Raw genomic sequence first — 18,678 nt, 5'->3', positions numbered from 1 at the left:
TGAGGGTTTGTGCGTGAAGACAGAAAGGGCCAGAATCTTCAGAGAAAATCAAGTCCAGATCCAAAGGCTTCCCATGTCTCTTGCATGTGTGCTGGGCCTCTTTGGGGAAGCCTGGTGGGACCCCCCAGAGGTGGCGCTTGGGGGAAGGACACATGTCAGGCACTAAGGGGTGTTCTCCGCTCCCCAGTAGGGTAAAGAGGATGGACCCCGAGAAGAGCAACGTGGAGGCTGGCCGAGATGGCTGGGGACTCCCGAAGGGAAGGGACTCGGGTAAGGTGCAGACAGTGGGTGGGGCTCGGAGAGGCGGGCTGGGGGCGGGGCAGGGAGAAGGAGTGAATGCTGACCCCAGGGGGACTGGTCCCTTTGTGAGCTCAGAGCCATGAGGAATGGGAGACAGGGGACCAGGAGGTCCAAAGTCAGCATCACAGGGCCCTACGGAAGCAGCTCGTCATCGCCATCATCATCATCATCATTTCATTCACACACGGTCAAGTTCGCTTTCTGTGGCGTCCAGTCCTACGGGCTTTATCACACGCACAGGGTCCTGTAGTCACTACCACACTCAGGACACAGAACAGCCCAAGTCTCCCAAGCATCCCCCGTGCCCCTCCTTTGCAGTGAGGCCCCCGTCCCCACTCCTGGCAGCCCAGGATCTATTCTCGATCCCTACAGCTTTTCAGACCATCTTATTCCGGGATGTACCCTATGTAAAATATATGGAGGTACCGCATGTTCGGTGAGGTCACACAGTAGGTAATCTTTTGAGATTGGCCTCCTTTACGCCCAACGAATTTGAGATGCGTCCATGTTGCTGTGTCAGTCAACAGCACGTTTACTTGCATTGCTGCGTCGGATTTCACGGTACGGGTGCACCACTGGCTGTCCATTCACGCACTGAAGCATAGTTGGGTTGTTTCCAGTTTTTGGCAGTTGCGAATAACGCTGTTATCAACATCCATGTGCAGGTTTTGGTGTGAACACAGATTTCGTTTGTCTGGGATAAATGCCTAGGGGAGGCATTGCTGAGTATTACGGCAGGTCTATGCTTAACTTTGTAAGACACTGACAAATGTTTTCCGGAGCAGCTGTGCCATTCTGAATTCCCCAGCCGTGTGCGAGAGTTCCGGTTGCTACACACCCGCGCCAGTGCTTGGGACTGTCAGGTCTTTTTATTTTCAACATTCTAATAGGCGGGTAGTGGCATCTCGCTGTGGTTTTAATCTGCATTTCCCTAATGCAGACAGATGATGGTCTGGGTATTTATTTGCCATCCCTGGATCTTTGCTAAGTAGCTGTTCAAGTATTCTGCCCCTTTCTAGCTCAGTGGTTGGTTGTCTTATCGTGGAGTTCTGAGAGTCCTCTACACAGCCTGCATTCAAGTCCTTGGTCGGATATGCGATGCACAAATGTTTTCTCCCATCTGCGGCATGTCTCACAGCAGGAGCTTCTTACAAGGTAAGCCAGACGCATCACTCCAGTCACTTGATCCTCAGCCCCCCAGTGGCACCCACTGCTCTTGGAACGGGCCCCCTCCTCTCTGCCCTCGTCGCCTCCCTTCTGACAGAGAGCCCTCCAACCCTCACCTGCTTCCAGGCAATGGTACTGCTCCTCCCTCAGTGCCCCCCTGGCTGTTTGCTCCTCACACCCCAGGTCTCATCTCAAAGTCCATCCCATCCCCAGAGGTCCTCCCGGGGTGCCCTGTAGAGCAGCTTCCCCCTCCCCTCCCCTGCCGCCAGTTACTCTCTCTCCTTCCACCTTATTTATTTCCTCCATGTACCTCACCACAGTCTGTAATCATCCTCTGCTTACTTTTTCTTCTCTATCGTCAACCTCCCTCCAGAACACAAGCTCCAGGGGTATGTGTCTGTCCTGGTCACCACCGTACCCCCAGTTCCACGTGGAGCAGGCGATCCATGAACATGGGCTGAATCAACGCACACGCTCAGAGCCAATGTGCCGCCCTCTCCGTGGGGAAGAGGCCGTTTCACGGACTCTGTGACTCTGGAGGAAAGTAGGAGGGGCACAAAGCAAAGACCTTCCCCTCACAACCGAGGTCACTCCCCACTCCTAAATTCTCCGCGCTAATGAGGGGGCGAGGATAATTTAAATCCACAGATTAATCCACAAGCTTCATCTCAGCTGTCTGGGTCCGCCTCCTCCGAGGCTCTGCTTTTCTTTCTCCCAGCAGTTGCTAACGAGGCACAAAAGAAGAAACATTTCAAGCTGCACGACCTCTCTTTCAGATCAAGGTGCAGACGGCAGGAACTGGAAAGGGGGAGCCCCATCATCCCGAACTGGATTACGACCCTCCGTGATGTAGTTAACTATAGTCTTCCTGCACCTGATTTACAGCTGAGGCGAAAGGCACAGGTCCTACAGGTCGTTCCGTGTGTGTGTGTGTGTGTGTGTGTGTGTGTGTGTGTGTGTGTGTGGTCTGCATGCACAGGCTCAGGTAGGCGGGCAGGGGCTGGACAATGCGGTGGGGGAGGTGCTGGAGCACCTGATGACCAACAGTGAGGACCAGTTCGGGCCTCGCATCCACCTTTCAGCCCCAGACCCATCGGGAGCCCCTCAGATGCTGCAGGTCTTTCTTAGCAGCACCTTCAGAACCGCGTCCGGATGCACACAGCCCTTCCCCACCTTCTCCGCTCAGGGCCTCCGCCTGCTGGCTGCCGGACACCCATCTCTGCCGTTCCAGTCGTTTGCCAGTTTTGCTCCCAAAGCGTGTAAATCCTTTATCAAGGGTGTGCAACGGCGTTAGGGCAAATGCCTGGGGCCCTGCCCGGTCTGGTGGGAATCGGTCTTCAAGTGCACGTGTCCCAGGGCTGAGACTCTCAGGGGAGAGGGGCCGGCTGTCCCATGCACCACACTCACCGAAAGAACTAAGGCCACGGGGAGCCAAAGGGATGGTCTCCATCCACTCGGCGTGCACGCTGGCAATGGCAGGGGCTCTGGTTACTCTCTTTTTCTCCTCTTGTACTAATAATCATAACAGCTCACCAGTATGGCGTGCACGCCATGTGCTGGGGACCTCCTCTGCATCATCTCATTTAATCGACACCATAACCCTAAGAGGGAGGAGGGACTATTATTATCCCCATTTTCAGATGGGAAAACTGAGGCACCGAAGACTAAATACCTTGCCTTGAGGTGGAATCTGAACCCTGGTCTCAATAACTCCAAGTTCCATGCTTTTAAAAGCTCTTCATCCCTAGCCCGTGGCTGGGGTAACCTGCTGCTCTTTCAGTAGCAGAAGGTATTTCCCAAGTAAAAATGCCCCTGTTAACTGGGGGCCTGCAAACATCAGGAGGCTTTTCTGTTCGGACCGGGGACCCCGGGCATCCTCTAGGTGAGTTCACGTAACATCAGGATGAGAGCAAGCTTCAGACACAAGGAGACTGACACCCAGGGAGGTGAAGAAACTGGCCAAGTAGGCCCAGGGGAATGAGACGGAGGGCTGGGCCTGAAAGACCCCACTTCAGAGCAGGGCACCGCAAGGGCCAAGTCACAAGATGGGAGACTCTCTTCATTTGTAAAGACCTTAGGAGAAAACCACCTCCACCCGATTTCCTGGCTCTGCCAGCTTTTCCAAGTTCCCGGGTCACAAACTTCACTTACACAAGACATTGTCCTATTGGATCAGGGACCCATAATTTTTTTTTAATGTATGATTTTTTTTTAAAAAAAGAGGATGTGTTATGTGGAATGTCAAAGCTGTATGGGGCTCAGAGACCGTAAATCTGAATATGGTATCATAGATGAGGAGACCGAGGTCCAGGGAGGTCCCATGACTTGCGTGATACTCTCCGGGCTTTGAGCCTGGAGCAAATCTGGAGATCAGGATTCTGACCCCCACGTTCCCAGGGAACAAGGAAGGCTGCACCAACACAGGCCACAGCTGGAGCTGAGCCCTTCCATGAGGATTTCCTCTCCTCTGACTGTCTCTCTCGCCGTGGGTGCTGGCTTTGTGGTCCCTGCCCTCTAAGCTGGGAGCCGCTCCAGCCACTGAGAACCTTCCTGCCAAGATGACCAAGGCTTTTCCCTGTACCTCCCAAGATGATGCTAGGAAAAGGAAATGTGACGAGGAGCCCACACATCGAAAGGGCATCTCTGAGGCTTTTGTCCGCTGCATGGACACTAGCTTAGAGTCAGGAAGGGGTGGAGGTCCCAGGTTCCTAGCTGTGCAGTGACTAAATCCTCAGACCACCAGATCTAGACATACACACATGTATACACACACACACACACACACACACACACACACAATGAAGCAGTAATGACTGTCCAATCCCAGCCTTCATCTGGACACTGGAGCATCAGACTGTATAACTAAGCTCCCAGCCGTACCAGCAAGATTTAAATTTTCAATTTAAATTTAAATTTAAACACACACACCCCCCCTCTGCCCGGTTTTCATCAAGAGAGCCATTAAAACATAAGGCTCTCCCCTCTAAAGAATAAATCCTAGGTCACCTGTGAATATCCCCTTTCTCAACACAAGAGCAGGTCACTCTACTCATTTCTTTTTCTCCCACCGCCCTGGTTCTCAGCCTTGGCTACACATCAGAGTGGCTGGGGAGGCCAGGGCGTGGCCCAAAATGATCGATTCCTCCCCAGCCCTTGGCAGAGCTGCTGGAAGAAACAGGGGTGGATGGGAGCGGCAAGCAAGCCCTGGCAAAGCTGGTGTGGACCATCTCAGGCTTCTGCCCACTGCTACCCGCATCTTCTGAGGACTCGGGCACCTTCTTAGCAGCCTGCGATCAGCCATGGTGACCGTGGACTTGAAGGGGGCAGGTCAACGAGGAAACGAAGCAGGCCGCTCTGAGCGGGGGCGCTAGATGCGGTGGGTAATTCTTCATTCTCATCACAATTCGGTTCACGGGAGCCTCCTGGAATGTCTTTATCCATCACAGATGGTTTGGGGAGATGATAAATTAATAGCGTTTAAAGGGAGGCATGGCTGAAATGGTTAAATGGTAGCGTCTTCTTGGCCGGCTCTAAAGAGAAAGGGCCCCCAAGTCCATAAAGAAGACAAATGGTAAACAAAACCGCCTATCTTTTGACAGATTCCAGAACGAGTATCATTCACACACCCTTCCGCAGAGAAAGGGGAGAAATTCATCTCGCCTGACTTTGTATAGGACAACAGCCCACGCCATAATAAGGCCTTCCCAGTGCTGTGAAATCGCGCTGAATAGCGGAGAGGGCAGCTGCCTGCTCCCTGGGCATGTGGGTTACAGCCCTTTGTGTGCACCGGCCCTGCCAGCCCCAGTCTGGTAAGCTAGGCGAGGGGAGAAAGTACCCCGCAAATTTGTTGCTATGCAACTTCCCAAATGGGGGAACGGCAGAATGACGTTTGGGATGGAATACCCTTGCTCCAAGCTGTCCTTGTCTGGGTCCACCCTGCTCTCAACTGAACAAGGTCGGGAGTCAGCCAATCACCAGCAGTGTATGGGTGGCCTCAGCCCCTGCCCGGGGCTCCTCCCAGACCCTAGGAAGTCGGGTGGGGGGTGGGGGTAAAGGGGCCCCAATAGCCATTCCCAAGCACCCTCAGGTCAACGGCCAACTTGAGTCAAGAGGCACTGCTGGTTTGTCCCATTTCCCCCATGAAATGCATCTGAAACAGAGCAAAGAAGTGCAGCCTTCACCCGAGAGCTACAATGGGGCCAGGGCTGGGGGTGACTCCACATCTCCATGATTTTGGAAGCCCCTGAGAGCAAACCATGCTGGGACCAAATGCTTCCACTAAGGGAGCCATTTCCTTAAACCATCCGGCCCTGGGAAGACAAGACAGTGGACTCCTCGGGGGCGGAGTGATGGAGAGACACCTGTCTGAAGATCTCAAGGGTACACATCCCCCTGCCGGCATCTGAACTCCTACAGCTGGTTCCCACCAAGATCTCAGGGTCTTTCTTTGGTGGGGGAACTGTGGATTCAAAGTTCCCACATCCCCTAAGGGGGTGACACCAGGAAAAAAAGAGCTGAGGGGAAAGATCTGGAACTTTCAACAGATGACTCCCCTCGCCAATGAAATGGCAAGACCTTTCAGGTCACATTCTTCTTCTCACCAATCAGAGAGCAGATCTTTCAGGCATTGTATGTTCTCACCAATCACAAAGCAGGGCCCTTCAGGCAATGCTCTGCCTCACCAATCAGGAGGCAGAATCTTTGAAGCACTGTCTTTCCTCACCAATCAGTAGGCACTGAGAGTCCCACCCATTCCTGCCACATTTCCCCAGAAGGATAAGTAAGTGCCCTTCTGAGCAGATTCCATCCTCACATTTTCTCCTCTTCCATGGGTTCTTCTCCCAGCGTTACCACCAAAGCAGTTGCTGTCCAGGGCTGGGAGAAAGGACCCAGCCACCGAGGCTGGCCAAAGCATTTGAAATGAGACAGGACCACACCCTCATCTGCCTGCATCTGTCCCTCCTGGAAACCAGCAAAGGAAGCCGGCAGCTCCACACCATTTAACTAGAGTGGCAGAGCCCTGCAGGATGACCTGCAGGTTCCCAGGACCCCGTGGCCTCCTGACGGCTGGCTCCCAGCAGTGAAGGGCCACACACGGCTCTCATCCCTCCGCACGGCAACAGAGGAAAGGGAGAGCAGGCAGATGGCAAGGTGACCAAGGCCCTGCTCCTTCCTGACTCTCCAGGGGACATGCCTTTCCTGCTCTGACAGAAGAAACTGGTATGGCAGGAAGTGACCACTGCCTTTCCAGACACAGCCCAGACCTTCTCATCTGCGGGCACAGGGCTGCCCACCCGACTGGCCCCTGTTGATTAAATTTTCTTGGCCAAATCCCCACGAAATCTTTGTGCAACCAGTTGTTTACAAGACCCTGACTTCAATTTCTTCAGTAGAAGAGAGACAACAAACAACTTGGGCACAAGGCGTTGGCTACCTTCCAACTACGTTCTCTGAAAACCCAAAGCCCTCCTTCCATGGTGCCCCTGCCTTCCTGCCACCGTAGACGTTTCTTGGATTCCCTTTGCCCAGGTCACTTTCTCAGTCCCTGCTCGAAGTCTCCTGGGGGATTCTCACCTGATCAGTTGTTCTTTAATGTGGAAACAGCCCAGCTACCTTTACGCTTAAATTTCTCTCGGCAACCACCAGAGGCAGCCTTAAGCCCACGGATCTGGAAGGAGAGCTTGCTTGTGTGTTGGAAGCCATCCTATTCATCTCTGCTCATTTGGAATCCAAGGGATTTCTCTAGGAGGAGACAGACTGGGAACCTGTTTTTTGGAGACCAGCGCCCTGCACAAGCAGGGCCGGCTCGTGGGCCCCACACTCAGAAGGGCACGCGCTTGGTTGAAACTCTGCTTGCCATTTTGAAATTCTTAGCAATTCCTGAACAAGAAGCCCCGTATTTTCATTTTGCACCGGGGCCCACGAATTATGTAATCGGTCCTGCACACAAGTGCCCGACATCTGGTGGATTTCCTGTTAAGAGGACGGTACTTTGGCTTCATCCAAGGCTAAGCAGTGGCCATAGGAGGGTTTCTCTGCTGCAGGTCATGTTCTGGGCATAAGTCTCCCATGGCTTGTGTCTCTCCGGTGTCAGGGTCTTTACAGACCCATGTGAGGACCCCAGCCATGCTGGCTGCTGGCCCAAGAGCCCTAGAAGATAAATGTGTTCTCAGAAAGCCATGCTCACAGGAAGCCGTGGGGCTAGGCCTCACGGACCCGGAGAGTCCTGGTTCCTGGAATTCCCAAAAGCAAATGGGGGTGGGGGGGAGCACTTCTCCCCTCCCCCAATGTCAGTAAACTCCCTGACATTTTTATCAATTCCTCTGAGTCATCTGACCGTCACTTCATTTTTGTTAGTGGGAGAAAACAAACAGCAAAAAGTTAAAACATTACTGCTTGCTTCAGTGAACAAAAAATAGAGTCCCCCATCTCCCTTTAATTTTTTGTCCTGAGAAGTGAAACTATTTGCAGGTGGATTAAATGTTCCTTCTGAGCCCCGCCCCCCCCAGCCCCCCAGTTGCCGACATCACAGTGAAGGTGCGCATCTGTGTGAGTGTTGGGGGCTGGAGGCGGGGGGAGCGGTGCGCACACATCCAAAGAAATGCATCTGCTTGGTTTTGGTGAAAGAGAGTCCTTTGTGCCCGACCGTAAGCCCGTTGAACATGACCCCCCGCCCTGTGGTATGCGGCACACCTGTGCCGACGGAGGGGGCGGGGCGGGGCCCGGGAGCCCTGCACCCTCGCGGGGACCCCACCTCCTTTCTTCTCCCGGAGCCGTTTCTCCACTGCCCCTTTGTTCCGACTTACACCTCCAGATACCTGGGAGGCGTGCGTGCGTGCGTGAGATGATCTCAGCGTGGGGACTAGAAAAAAGAAACACCGGAGGAGAAGGGTTGGGGGGGGAGGGAGGGGCGGCCCAGGCCCTCCCCGCCTACCTTTGCAGGCCTTGCGGTGGGTGATGGGCTTGCCCAGGTCGCGGTAGTAGCCCTCCTTGCAGTAGTGGCAGTGGCGGCCGGCCGTGTTGTGGCGACAGTTGAGGCAGACGCCTCCGCTCTTGCGCCCCGACAGCTTGTAAAGCTCCATGTTGAAGCGGCAGCGCCGGGCGTGAAGGTTGCAGTTACAGGCTACGGGAGACAGGGACCCGGGTCAGGAGCGGAGTCAGGAGGGGCGCCGTAGACCCCGTCCCCCCAGCCGCCCCTCCTCCAATGCCGACCCTGAGACAGCCTTTCTTCCGGGAGCTTTTTCCCTTGGCTCCCCTGTTTGCATTCATCAGCGGGTATTGACCACCTGGCAGTACCTGAACCGTCGCCAGCCGGCTGCTTCCCTCTCCAGTGGAGAGGGTTCATTTCCTTCAAAGGATCCCCACTCCCCCCGGCCCACACACCCATCACACGAGTCAGAGCTGGGGGATGCGGCTGGCATCCTCCTTGTGCCCAAATCCTGCTTGCTGTGGGCTGAACTGTGTCTCCCCCCAACCCATTCATGTGCTGAAGCCCGAACCCCAGAACCTTGGAACGGGGCTGTATTGGGAGACATCTTGGTAGAGGACCTATCTTGGAAATGGGGTCTTTAAGGAGATGATTACATTAAAATAAGGACATAAGGGCTTCCCTGGTGGCGCAGTGGTTGGGAGTCCGCCTGCCGATGCAGGGGACGCTGGTTCGTGCCCCGGTCCGGGAAGATCCCACATGCCGCAGAGCGGCTGGGCCCATGACCCATGGCCGCTGAGCCTGTGCGTCCGGAGCCTGTGCTCCGTAACAGGAGAGGCCGCAACAGTGAGAGGCCCGCGTACCGCAAAACAAACAAACAAACAAAGGACATAAGGGTGGGCCCCGGTGCCATCTGACTGGCGTCCTCTTTTTGTAAAAGAGAGCTGGCAGGGGTGCAAGTCAAGGAGAGAGGCCTCAGGAGAAACCAACCCCACACTTTGCTCTTGACTCCAGCCTCCGAATTATGAGAAATAAACGTGTGTTGGTTAAGCACCCCGGAGGCTGCCAACTTATCACCGCAGCCGGAGCAGACACTTGCACTGCTTCTGAGCAGCGCCTCTACCCACGCACGCTCCCCACTTCCCTGAGCTCCAGCCACTGGGCTGGAGTCCCCTTTTCCCACGCCTCCTCCTGCCACTGAGGGCTCGGGGCCCACTGCACCGTCTCCCCTCCCACCATCAACTTGCATGACTTCCCACGGCGTGGTGGCCCACGCTCCTGGCTGCTGGGTCCTCTGGACAGGCCCTTAGCATCCTCCCCCCGGCCCTCCTCCTGACTAATCCTGCTTCCCTCTGCCTGTTCCCCACATGCTCCTCTGGACTCAGCACCCTTTTCCCTCTACTCTGACGCTGTCCCCAGTCTGCCTCATCCACCCCTCACGGCAGTGCCCACCTCTGTGCTCCTGTCTCCCAAATCCACATTGCCGGCTTCTGCTTTGGGGACTCTATGTGGACCCTAAGGCGCCTTCCCCAGACCCATTCACTGCTCTCCATCCATCAGGCCTTGGCCCCTCTGTCACCTGAGCTGAGCCCTCCAAGCTCCTGACGCCGTAAGCGGAGCAGGAGTTCTAAGCACCTATCTGAAGATGTCCAGCACCTGTCTAAAATCTTTCAGTGGCTCCCCACTGAATAAAATCTAAATCATTTAACACGGCCTCCAGGGCTCTGAATAAACGGGTCCTGCTTCTCCCCCCGCCCCTCTGCCGTCGTTCTGATCACTCCCCTTTCTCCTCTTATGCTTCAAGCTGTATCAAACTTTGTCAGTTTCTGGAGCATGCCACGTGTGAGGACCCCTCACCTGTCCGCTCTGTGGCTTTGCATTTGCTGTTCCTTGCCTTCTTGGACCCTCTGCTCTCAAGCCCCTTCCTCATCTGCCTGCATCCTTCTCAACCTCCGTGTCTTGGTTTCAATGTCACGTCCAGGCCCATCTTCGCCTCTGGCCAGCCTGGCTTGCACTCAGGGGGGTCTGAGCTCCCTAGGGATCCAACACAGCCCCTACACAGCCCTCTTCATATCACCCTGTGACACTGTTCCCTGCTTCCCCTTTAGGCTTCTGACTCCAGGATGCCTCCAGCTTAAATCTGGCCTAATCTCGCTCACTCTACTACACGATTTGCCCTTGCTTTTGTGCTAAGCTTGTTTTAAATCGCATTTTATGTAATTGTTAAAGAAACACACGCTTAATACCAGACACTTGAAAAACAAAAGCAGAAAAGTAAAAAAAAAAAACAAAAAAACACCACACTCAAATCTCCACCAACTGCTGTTAATACTGGGTCTCTCCTTGCAGGCTTTAATTAACATTTGCTCAGCTGCGGAGCCATTTAATTCTTTCCTACACACGTGGATCATACTTGTACCTCTCGCTTCCAAGCCAATCTTCTCATAATGATGAACATTTTTTTTTATGTCAGATAATGTCCTTCATAGTTTTGAAAGTCCTCCACTGTATGTATACACAAAATGGGCTCCTTGGAATCACAAGCTGATGCAGTTAAAAGCACCGTCTTCCCAGGTTGGGTAGTTATTTCCAGTTTTTCCCTATTACAAACAACACAGTGGTAACCACCTTTGAACATGCACATCTGTACTCTGCTCTGATGACTGTCGTACGGTAAGTTTCTCAGGGCAGAATCGCCAGGTTAAATTTTGGTGTTCTCAACTCGGGATCTCAATTGCCCTCAAGAAACGCTATCCTAGTTTACTCTCCCACCAGCAAGATATGAGAGTTCCTATTTCTCCACACCCTAGAAGAGAATAACAATATGCGTTTGGTATCAGCATTCTTTTTTTTTTTTTAGCCTTTGCCCATTCACCTGGAAAACACACACACACAATTTTAATTTGCGTGGCATGTCTTTGATTACCAGTGAGACTGGACATTTCTCCGTGTGTTTGTTTTTCTATTTATATTTCTTTTTGTGTGTGTATGCATTGCCTGTTCATGCCATTTGCCCAAATTGCAAAAAAGGTGGGTTCTTTTCTTACGATGTCTCGTGCTCTTATAGACGATGGATTAAAAACCATTTGTCTTGTTTATATCCGAGCTGCAAATATTTCTACCCGTTTCTTATTCACATATTACTTTTGTGAATTTTTCTCTCTGTTATGATAAGCTTCTTTAAATATTCTTCCTAGAATCACCCTCCAAATCACACACAGTTTACAAGCAGAGATGGATGAGGGCTCCGGAGGAGATGCTGTGTGTGATACAAGAGAAAAGATCTCAGCTGATGCCTGAAGTCTGGAAGAAGCATCCAGGAGCCAAATTAAGCCAGAGAATGACCCCCAAGAGCCTTACAAGTATCCCCTCATCACCTCCAGCCCTAGGGGCTGAGTTCAGTCAGGTGCAAAGAAAGTTCAGCTACGCCCTGCCCACCAGCACGGGGAAAGATGCAAGTTCACTGTCACTGTGGAATCACTCAGCCAGACTAGGGTGAGAGGGGGCTGCTCAGAGGGATTAAGCGACCTAGGACCACCGAGCCAGTAAACAGGGGTCCGGGACAAGAACACAGGTCTCCTGGCTCCTGGCCCACTGCCCCAGAGGAAAGGACCCACATCAGTGGAAGGAACAGCTGGCCCTAGACTACAGCTTAGAATCTGGATCTCTCCTACTAGGACCGAAGTCGCAGGGATCTGGAAGAATCACCGGGGCGTCACTTCCTCAGGCCTTTCGGGTACAGGAAAGGCCTCAGTAGCTGCATCTTCTGACCCTTCTCGGAGGCAGATGCTAAGCCTACATCCACATCTGTAAAGTCAGTCCAGCTGTTCCCCATTCCCTCCTTGGAGCTCAGCACCCCCCCTCCCCCACCCCAGGGGGAACCTCTGGTTGGTATCTCTCCTCCATATGCACCTTACACCAGCAAAAGCTCTTCCCAAACAACTGGTCACACAAAAGAAAGCTCAGAGGCCGAACATCAAAAGACAGGGCTGCCCCCGCCCCCGCCCTGTCCCCCTCTTCTTGGAGCTGTCAGGGGACATCAGTGGCAATAGCCCACGCTCAGCCTTCTGCAAAGTATTTTACGGCTTGTTTTCTTTTCTCTTTGTTTTATTTTCTCTGCACAAATGGAAAAATGCATCAGGCAAAGCAGCTCACATCTGGATCCCCTGGCTCCACACAGGGTGTCGCCCAGCTCCCAGCCTGTCCCCTGCCCCTTCCTTGGAAAGACACCTTAATCCCTCACGCCTTCCTGTTTATCTCCTGCCTCTCTTGGAGGCAAAAATATTGGGTATTAGTTTCATTATCAGATTTCAAGGCGGGAAGGAAAGGGCAGCTTTGTGAGAACGAAGAGGTCAACCCGGGAGAGAAGGGAGGGCAGAGGGCAGCACAGCTTATAAGGAGCCCCTCGAGGTGCTGCGTCCTGTCCAGGGGTCTCCCAGCGACCCAGAGGGAGCTGATCTGGCCTGGCCCCCAAGCTCTGTGCCCTCCCCTTCAGCTGTCACGTGGGGATCACCAAGGACACATCACGTGTGGCTGCATTGCAGACCCAGGGGCAAAACGTGGGTCAGGAGAGAAGGAAGCGAGCGCCCCATCCCCCCAACCAGAAACCTGGCAGGGAAAGGGGCCCAGGAGACTTTCCTCTCCCCTCAAAAGATCCTTTAAGTCTTCTTTTAACATATGCCTGTCACCACCATTCCTTGAGAGTCTACGAACTTCTCCCACCTACCTGGACTGTCCAACGCCCTCACTACCCCCAGGGAGTTCAAGCAACACACATGCAGGCGCTCCGGCTTCGTGCCAGGTCCTGTGCCACAGGCCGTGACGGAGACGGGGACTCCCAGTCTCACAGAGGGGAGGGAGGGGCACTGTCAGAAGCAGCTCTTAGATGAAACGGGACAGATGCTCCCCTCAGCCGTGTCGGTTCCTGGAGGACAGGGACAGTGTCTGCCCTTATATCCTCCAGGCCAGAGCAGACCTCGATATATTTTCATTATACAAATGAGAGAGTGCAAAAATAAAAAAGCAGGAGAGAAGATGGATGGATGGATGGATGGATGGACAGGTGGATGGGGGAGTGGGTGGCTGAGTAGATGGATAAATGGATGATGGATGGGTGGGAGGATAGACGGATGATGGGTAGATGAATGGGTGAGTGCATGGGTGGATGGGTGGACGGATGAACGGGTGGGTGGGTGGACAGATTAGGTAGGTAGATAGGTAGAAACGTAGGACAGATGGAGGATTGTGTGGTCTGCCAGGATGACACCCTCCACCAAGGCACAGTCTCGAGGCATCTGTGACTTTTTTTTTTTTTTTGCTTTGAACTACTTTAAACTTGTCCTGCTGCTTTAACTCATTGATTTAGCTCCTGTCTGCTCAAGCGGACTGCAGGAGGAGAAGCCATGTTAGTAAGATGCCCTGGACTCCTCCTGGGACCCTGTACACGATGGGGACTGAATCCGCATCCACTGGTTTGATGAGTTTACCAGACACAGATGCTGGCCCTCTCCTGAAAGGCCTGATGAGCTAACCCCAAATCCCGCCAGGGCTCTCCCAGGCCCAGAAAGAATCAGCAGGCGTTGCTAAGCCGGATCCTGGCCCTGTCTCTCAGCAACTCGGGTCCTGACTCCCCTAAACTTCATGTGGCTCAGGGGCTCTTCTGGAACAGGACGGGCCTTGGGCAATGGGCCCCCTCAGAGCTCTGGGCTTGGTGCAGGGTCCTGCCCACCCTCCCCGAACACAGGATCGATCCTAACATTCTCCTCTGCCTTCTAGGCCACTTCTTTCAAGAAGGTCGCCCAGGTTAGTTCTGCCGCCCAGCAGGGAACTTTGGACTTCTATATCTGCAGCCGAACCGCCCCACATAACTGGCCCACGTTTGCTCCATCTGCAGGCCTGGGGGCTTTGTAGGCAAGAAACCAGCCCCCAGCCCTGGGCTGCCCGAGTGCCCGGGTAAGCGCAGCTCTCAGACCTACCGTGATCAGCGATGCATTGCCACAAGTCCAGGCCACCGGGGCGGGTGGGGACACGACGGGAGCTTACAGGGTGGGGGACAGGGGCCGCTTCTCTCACCAATTCCTTTGCTAATTCGGTCTGTGGCTGCCGGGTGAGGACCACAAGACCTCCTCAACCACACACAGGATGTTCAGAACATTCTGGGTGAGGGATTAGAGCAGCGGCTCTCAACCACAGGCAGGCCCGTCCCCCAGCAGACATCTGACAGCAGACATCTCTACAGACATCTTTGGTTACCACAACTGCCAAAGGAGGCGCTACCAGCATCTCAGCGACAGAGACCAGGGATGCTGCCGAGCATCCTACCAGGCACAGAACAGCCCATACGAGTTACCCCGCCCCAAATGTTAATAGTGCCACGTTGGAGAAAGCCTGGGTTAGAGAGATCATGAATCCCCTCCGCAGAGTAGGCAAAGCTTTACACCCTTGGCTGCCTCTGAGAGCAAACTCAGCAGCTTCAAATGCTGCCCAGGGAGCGACAGACATTTGTTTCTTCAACAAACACCAGTTGAAGCCTTTAAAAGGGCCAGATTCTGGGAACTCCCTGGCGGCCCAGTGGTTAAGACTCTGCGCTTTCATTGCCGAGGAGGCGGGTTCAATCCCTGGTCGGGGAACTAAGGACCCCCAAGCCGTGCAGGGCGGCCAAAAAAAATAAATAAAAATAAATGAAAGGACCAGATTCTGGTGTGTGCTTGCAGGGTATGATATGGCGGCAGACAAGACAGACGCTTGCCCTCAGGGTGCTTCTGCCTCAGAAGGGAGATGGACAGCCGTCTGGTAACCACACAGTAGACCTGAAATTTCCAACTGTGCCCAGAGCTGTAGGGACTGACGGTTGGAAGGCCGTTCTGCTGGGACCAGGTGGACAAGGTAGGGCCTGAGAAGAGAACCAGAGCACAGACCAGAGCACAGAACCAGGCCTTGCTCCAACTGCAGCATGCAGACGGGACCCCTAGGAAACCTGTTCCAATGCAGATTCTAATTCAGAAGGGCTAGGGTGGGGCCTGGGAGTCTGCATTTCTAACAGGCATCCAGGCGCTGCCACTGGTGGTCCACAGGCCAGCAGCAAAGGATGGTGGAATTGGCACTAAACTGAAAAGAAATCAGTTGGAATGGAAGGCACTTTGGAGAGAGAGCCCATGGGGAGGTAAAGGGGAGAGTTTACGGTGGGGCGTACATGATGGAGCAGTGGGGAGAGGTCTGGTTTCAAAAGAGACTTCTGAAACGATTGGTTCAGAATAACAAAAATATTTGAGTTATTTTTAAGAGTTTGGGGCAGTTTGTATTTCCTTTTATTTATTATTTTGCTACTCTACTTGGTATATACTGTTTATTTAGAAGTTGTTTGACCCTTGTTTATAAATGTTAAGTATTCCGCCCCAGTGGTGACTTCTCTGAGCCCAGTTTCAGCATCTAGTGAGATGACCAGGCTGAGATGTCACCGCTCCCCACACATCTGGCTCCCGCCAGCACCTGCAGACACTGAACTGGGCTCTCAGAGGGCTCCTTTTGGGACAGGGGCTGAGGCAGGACTCACCCAAGCATTTCTGGGGCCCTACCCTTTCGTGTCTTACAGGTGAGCTGGGCATAAGAGAAATGATCGCTCATGTGGATAGATCTGCAAAACAATCAAATCCCCGACTATAGGTTTCATTTCACTAATGACAAATCTGGTAGCTCATGGGTTTACTTATTCACTCAGCCGATATTTACTGAGCGCCTACTATGTTCCAAGCACCAGGCAAGGCGTTGGAATAGAACAGTGGGCAGGACAGAGGTGGTCCCCACCCTCGCAGAGATACCTATTATGAAAAAGTCTGGTTAATGCTGCTGTCACTGTCACTTCACTCCAAGGACTACCCCTTTCCCCTGAAAATAGGGCTTAAAGGTTGTCACCAGAGACATCAGCTGCCCGTATAACACAGTGGTGACCAGCTGGGGTGAGCCAGAGAGACTGGACGGCCTCTAAGAGACTAGAAGCATCTCACAGGAGCCATCTGGTTCCAGCCAAGGCTCAAGGGCTTGCAATCATTTGTGGAGTGCCTAGTGTCAACTTCAATCTGAAACAGGTTGGAATGCACCACCTAGACATGGCCAGGAGAACTGGACAACTCGCTTGTCTAGAAGAAAAGTCAACAAGTCCATGCTGGGTGCGACAGTGCCCAGGTGAGGTGAGGATGCGCCATGGGACTCCAGGGAATTCCCAGAGAGAACACGAGAGGGAAGACGTGACACCTCAAGGCATAAGACGGGGCCACCAATGATACCCCCCGACGTTGCACGCTTCGCACGATTGCTTGTTCATTTCTTCATTCAACGAATATTAACAGAGCTCCTTCGATGTGCCAGCCTGAGCTGGGAAGCACAGCCGGTATAGGGTTGATATCACTGCACTTCACTCTTTCAAGACTATGCCCGCCTCCTCCTTCTCTCCACTTCTGGTTTTCAATCCAAGCCACCAATCCCCTCCCAAGACCCCAACATGGGATGGTTCTCAAACATGGGTGCGTAGAATCACCAGATTGCCTGCCAAAAGAGAGACAGCTGAGCCCCAGGCCCACGGGTTTCTGATTCAGTAGGCTGTAGGTGGGGTTTGAACACCTGCACTGCTAACAAGTTCCCAGATGACGCTGACGCTGCCTGTCCCAGGGCCACACTTTGAGGACCACTGGTCCAGAACGTGCAGAGGAGAAAAAAGATGTGTGAGGGCAAGGACCTGGAGTCTCACACGCGAGTGTAGTTATGATTAAACTCAAATGGCACACGACTGATACAACATCACAAGGCTGCAAGGACGAGAAGCAAGAGAACTGGACCTGATTTGGGAGAGCTGGAACCTAAGCGCTAGTCCTGGCTCTGCAGCTCACCCAGGTGAGCCCACTTGGCCTTTCTGAGCTTCCGTGTTCTCATTGGAAAATGAGGACATTGGGTCTGATGATCTCTGAGTTGTTTCCTGGCCCTAAAAGTCTATGGCTGCGTGACACCAAAACTCCTGGAGATAAGGGGCAGATTCTAGCCAGCAGGGAAGCTTTCAGGAGTTCAGGACGAGTGTGCTCCAGCTGCAAACTAGCCACAGGCGTGGGACTGAGTGGGGCGGGTGGCAGGGTGGCAGGAAGGGCAGTAAGACCATTCTCAGCTGGCGGGCAGGTCAGAGATGGGGCATGATGGAACCACAGCCCTGAGGGGTCATCCTGCAGATTTCCACAAGTTCAAGGTAGAGGTGATGGGGGCCTTCAGCAGGGGAGCAGCCTCAGAAGGGGACTAGCTGATAGGAGTGCTGACCACCTGGCCCAGAAGGACTGAACCTCCAGGGTACTGGGCAGAGGAAACCATTCTGAGGGAGAAGGTGGTCCACTTCGGGGCATGTGGGTTGGGTGGTGGGTTGATGGGGGGACCTTGGTGAAAAGACTTCCAGGAGGGTAGTTAGCAAGAGGGAACTTCCCTGGAGGGTGGCCAAGAGCCCCCCTGAAGCCAAGTTCTCACAGGGAGGGGCCCACCGACCTCTATGGAAGTCTCTTTGATGGCACCTCCTCTTGGGAGACAGAAGGCCTGCAAAGCCACAACACTTTTTTGTGTGTGTGTGACACGCGGGCCTCTCACTGTTGTGGCCTCTCCCGTTGCGGAGCACAGGCTCCGGACGTGCAGGCTCAGCGGCCATGGCTCACGGGCCCAGCCGCTCCGCAGCACGCGGGATCCTCCCGGACCGGGGCACGAACCCGCGTCCCCAGCATCGGCAGGCGGACTCCCAACCACTGCGCCACCAGGGAAGCCCTACACTTTTTTTTTTTAAGCTCCAACTTGAAAACAAAATCTCTGACTCCAGACCTGTGCTTTATCTCTGATATCAGAAACAGAATGGACAAGAGGTAGATCAAGGTGGTAGGAAAAATGAAAAGGAAAGAAAAACTGGGAAATGCTTTCAAAACCCAGTCCCCGGTGTCCGTCCAGGAGGCTGGAGCTCCTAGCAGCCAAGGAAGGCTTTAGATGGTTCCTGATAAAGTCCCGGGAGAGAAGTGGCCTGTGTTTGTCAAGGGCTTAGAGAGCTTTAGCCGAGCCTGCACACAAAGGGACCCTCTGTCAACAGTCCTTCAGGCCACTAATAGGGCTGAACAAACACCAGGGTAACAAGCTCTTCACACCTGTGGGGCTTGGGAAAGTCCCGGCCCCTTTGTCAAGACAGCAGACAAAAGAGCTGCTGGGAGCTGTCGTCCCCACCCAGCCAGACCCTCCTGGGCTTCTGGAGCAGGGCCTGGGGCGGGAGCCGGGGG

General features: G+C 53.7%; 1 protein-coding gene across 1 annotated transcript in view; it reads right to left on the bottom strand.

The window, feature by feature from the left end:
• NTN1 (netrin 1) overlaps nt 1-18,678 on the bottom strand; it is a 179,249-nt gene that overhangs the window by 54,958 nt on the left and 105,613 nt on the right. Inside the window, exon 2 of the mRNA XM_024748374.1 lies at nt 8,402-8,590. Within this exon, the coding sequence (XP_024604142.1) occupies nt 8,402-8,590 (189 nt within the window). The remainder of the gene's footprint in view (nt 1-8,401; nt 8,591-18,678) is intronic.

This window comes from Neophocaena asiaeorientalis, unplaced genomic scaffold (genome assembly GCF_003031525.2).
Source record: "Neophocaena asiaeorientalis asiaeorientalis breed wild unplaced genomic scaffold, Neophocaena_asiaeorientalis_V1.1 scaffold543, whole genome shotgun sequence".
Taxonomy (NCBI): Eukaryota; Metazoa; Chordata; class Mammalia; order Artiodactyla; family Phocoenidae; genus Neophocaena; species Neophocaena asiaeorientalis.
Note: the sequence above shows the minus strand (reverse complement) of the source record. Positions and strands in the feature narration are given on the sequence as shown.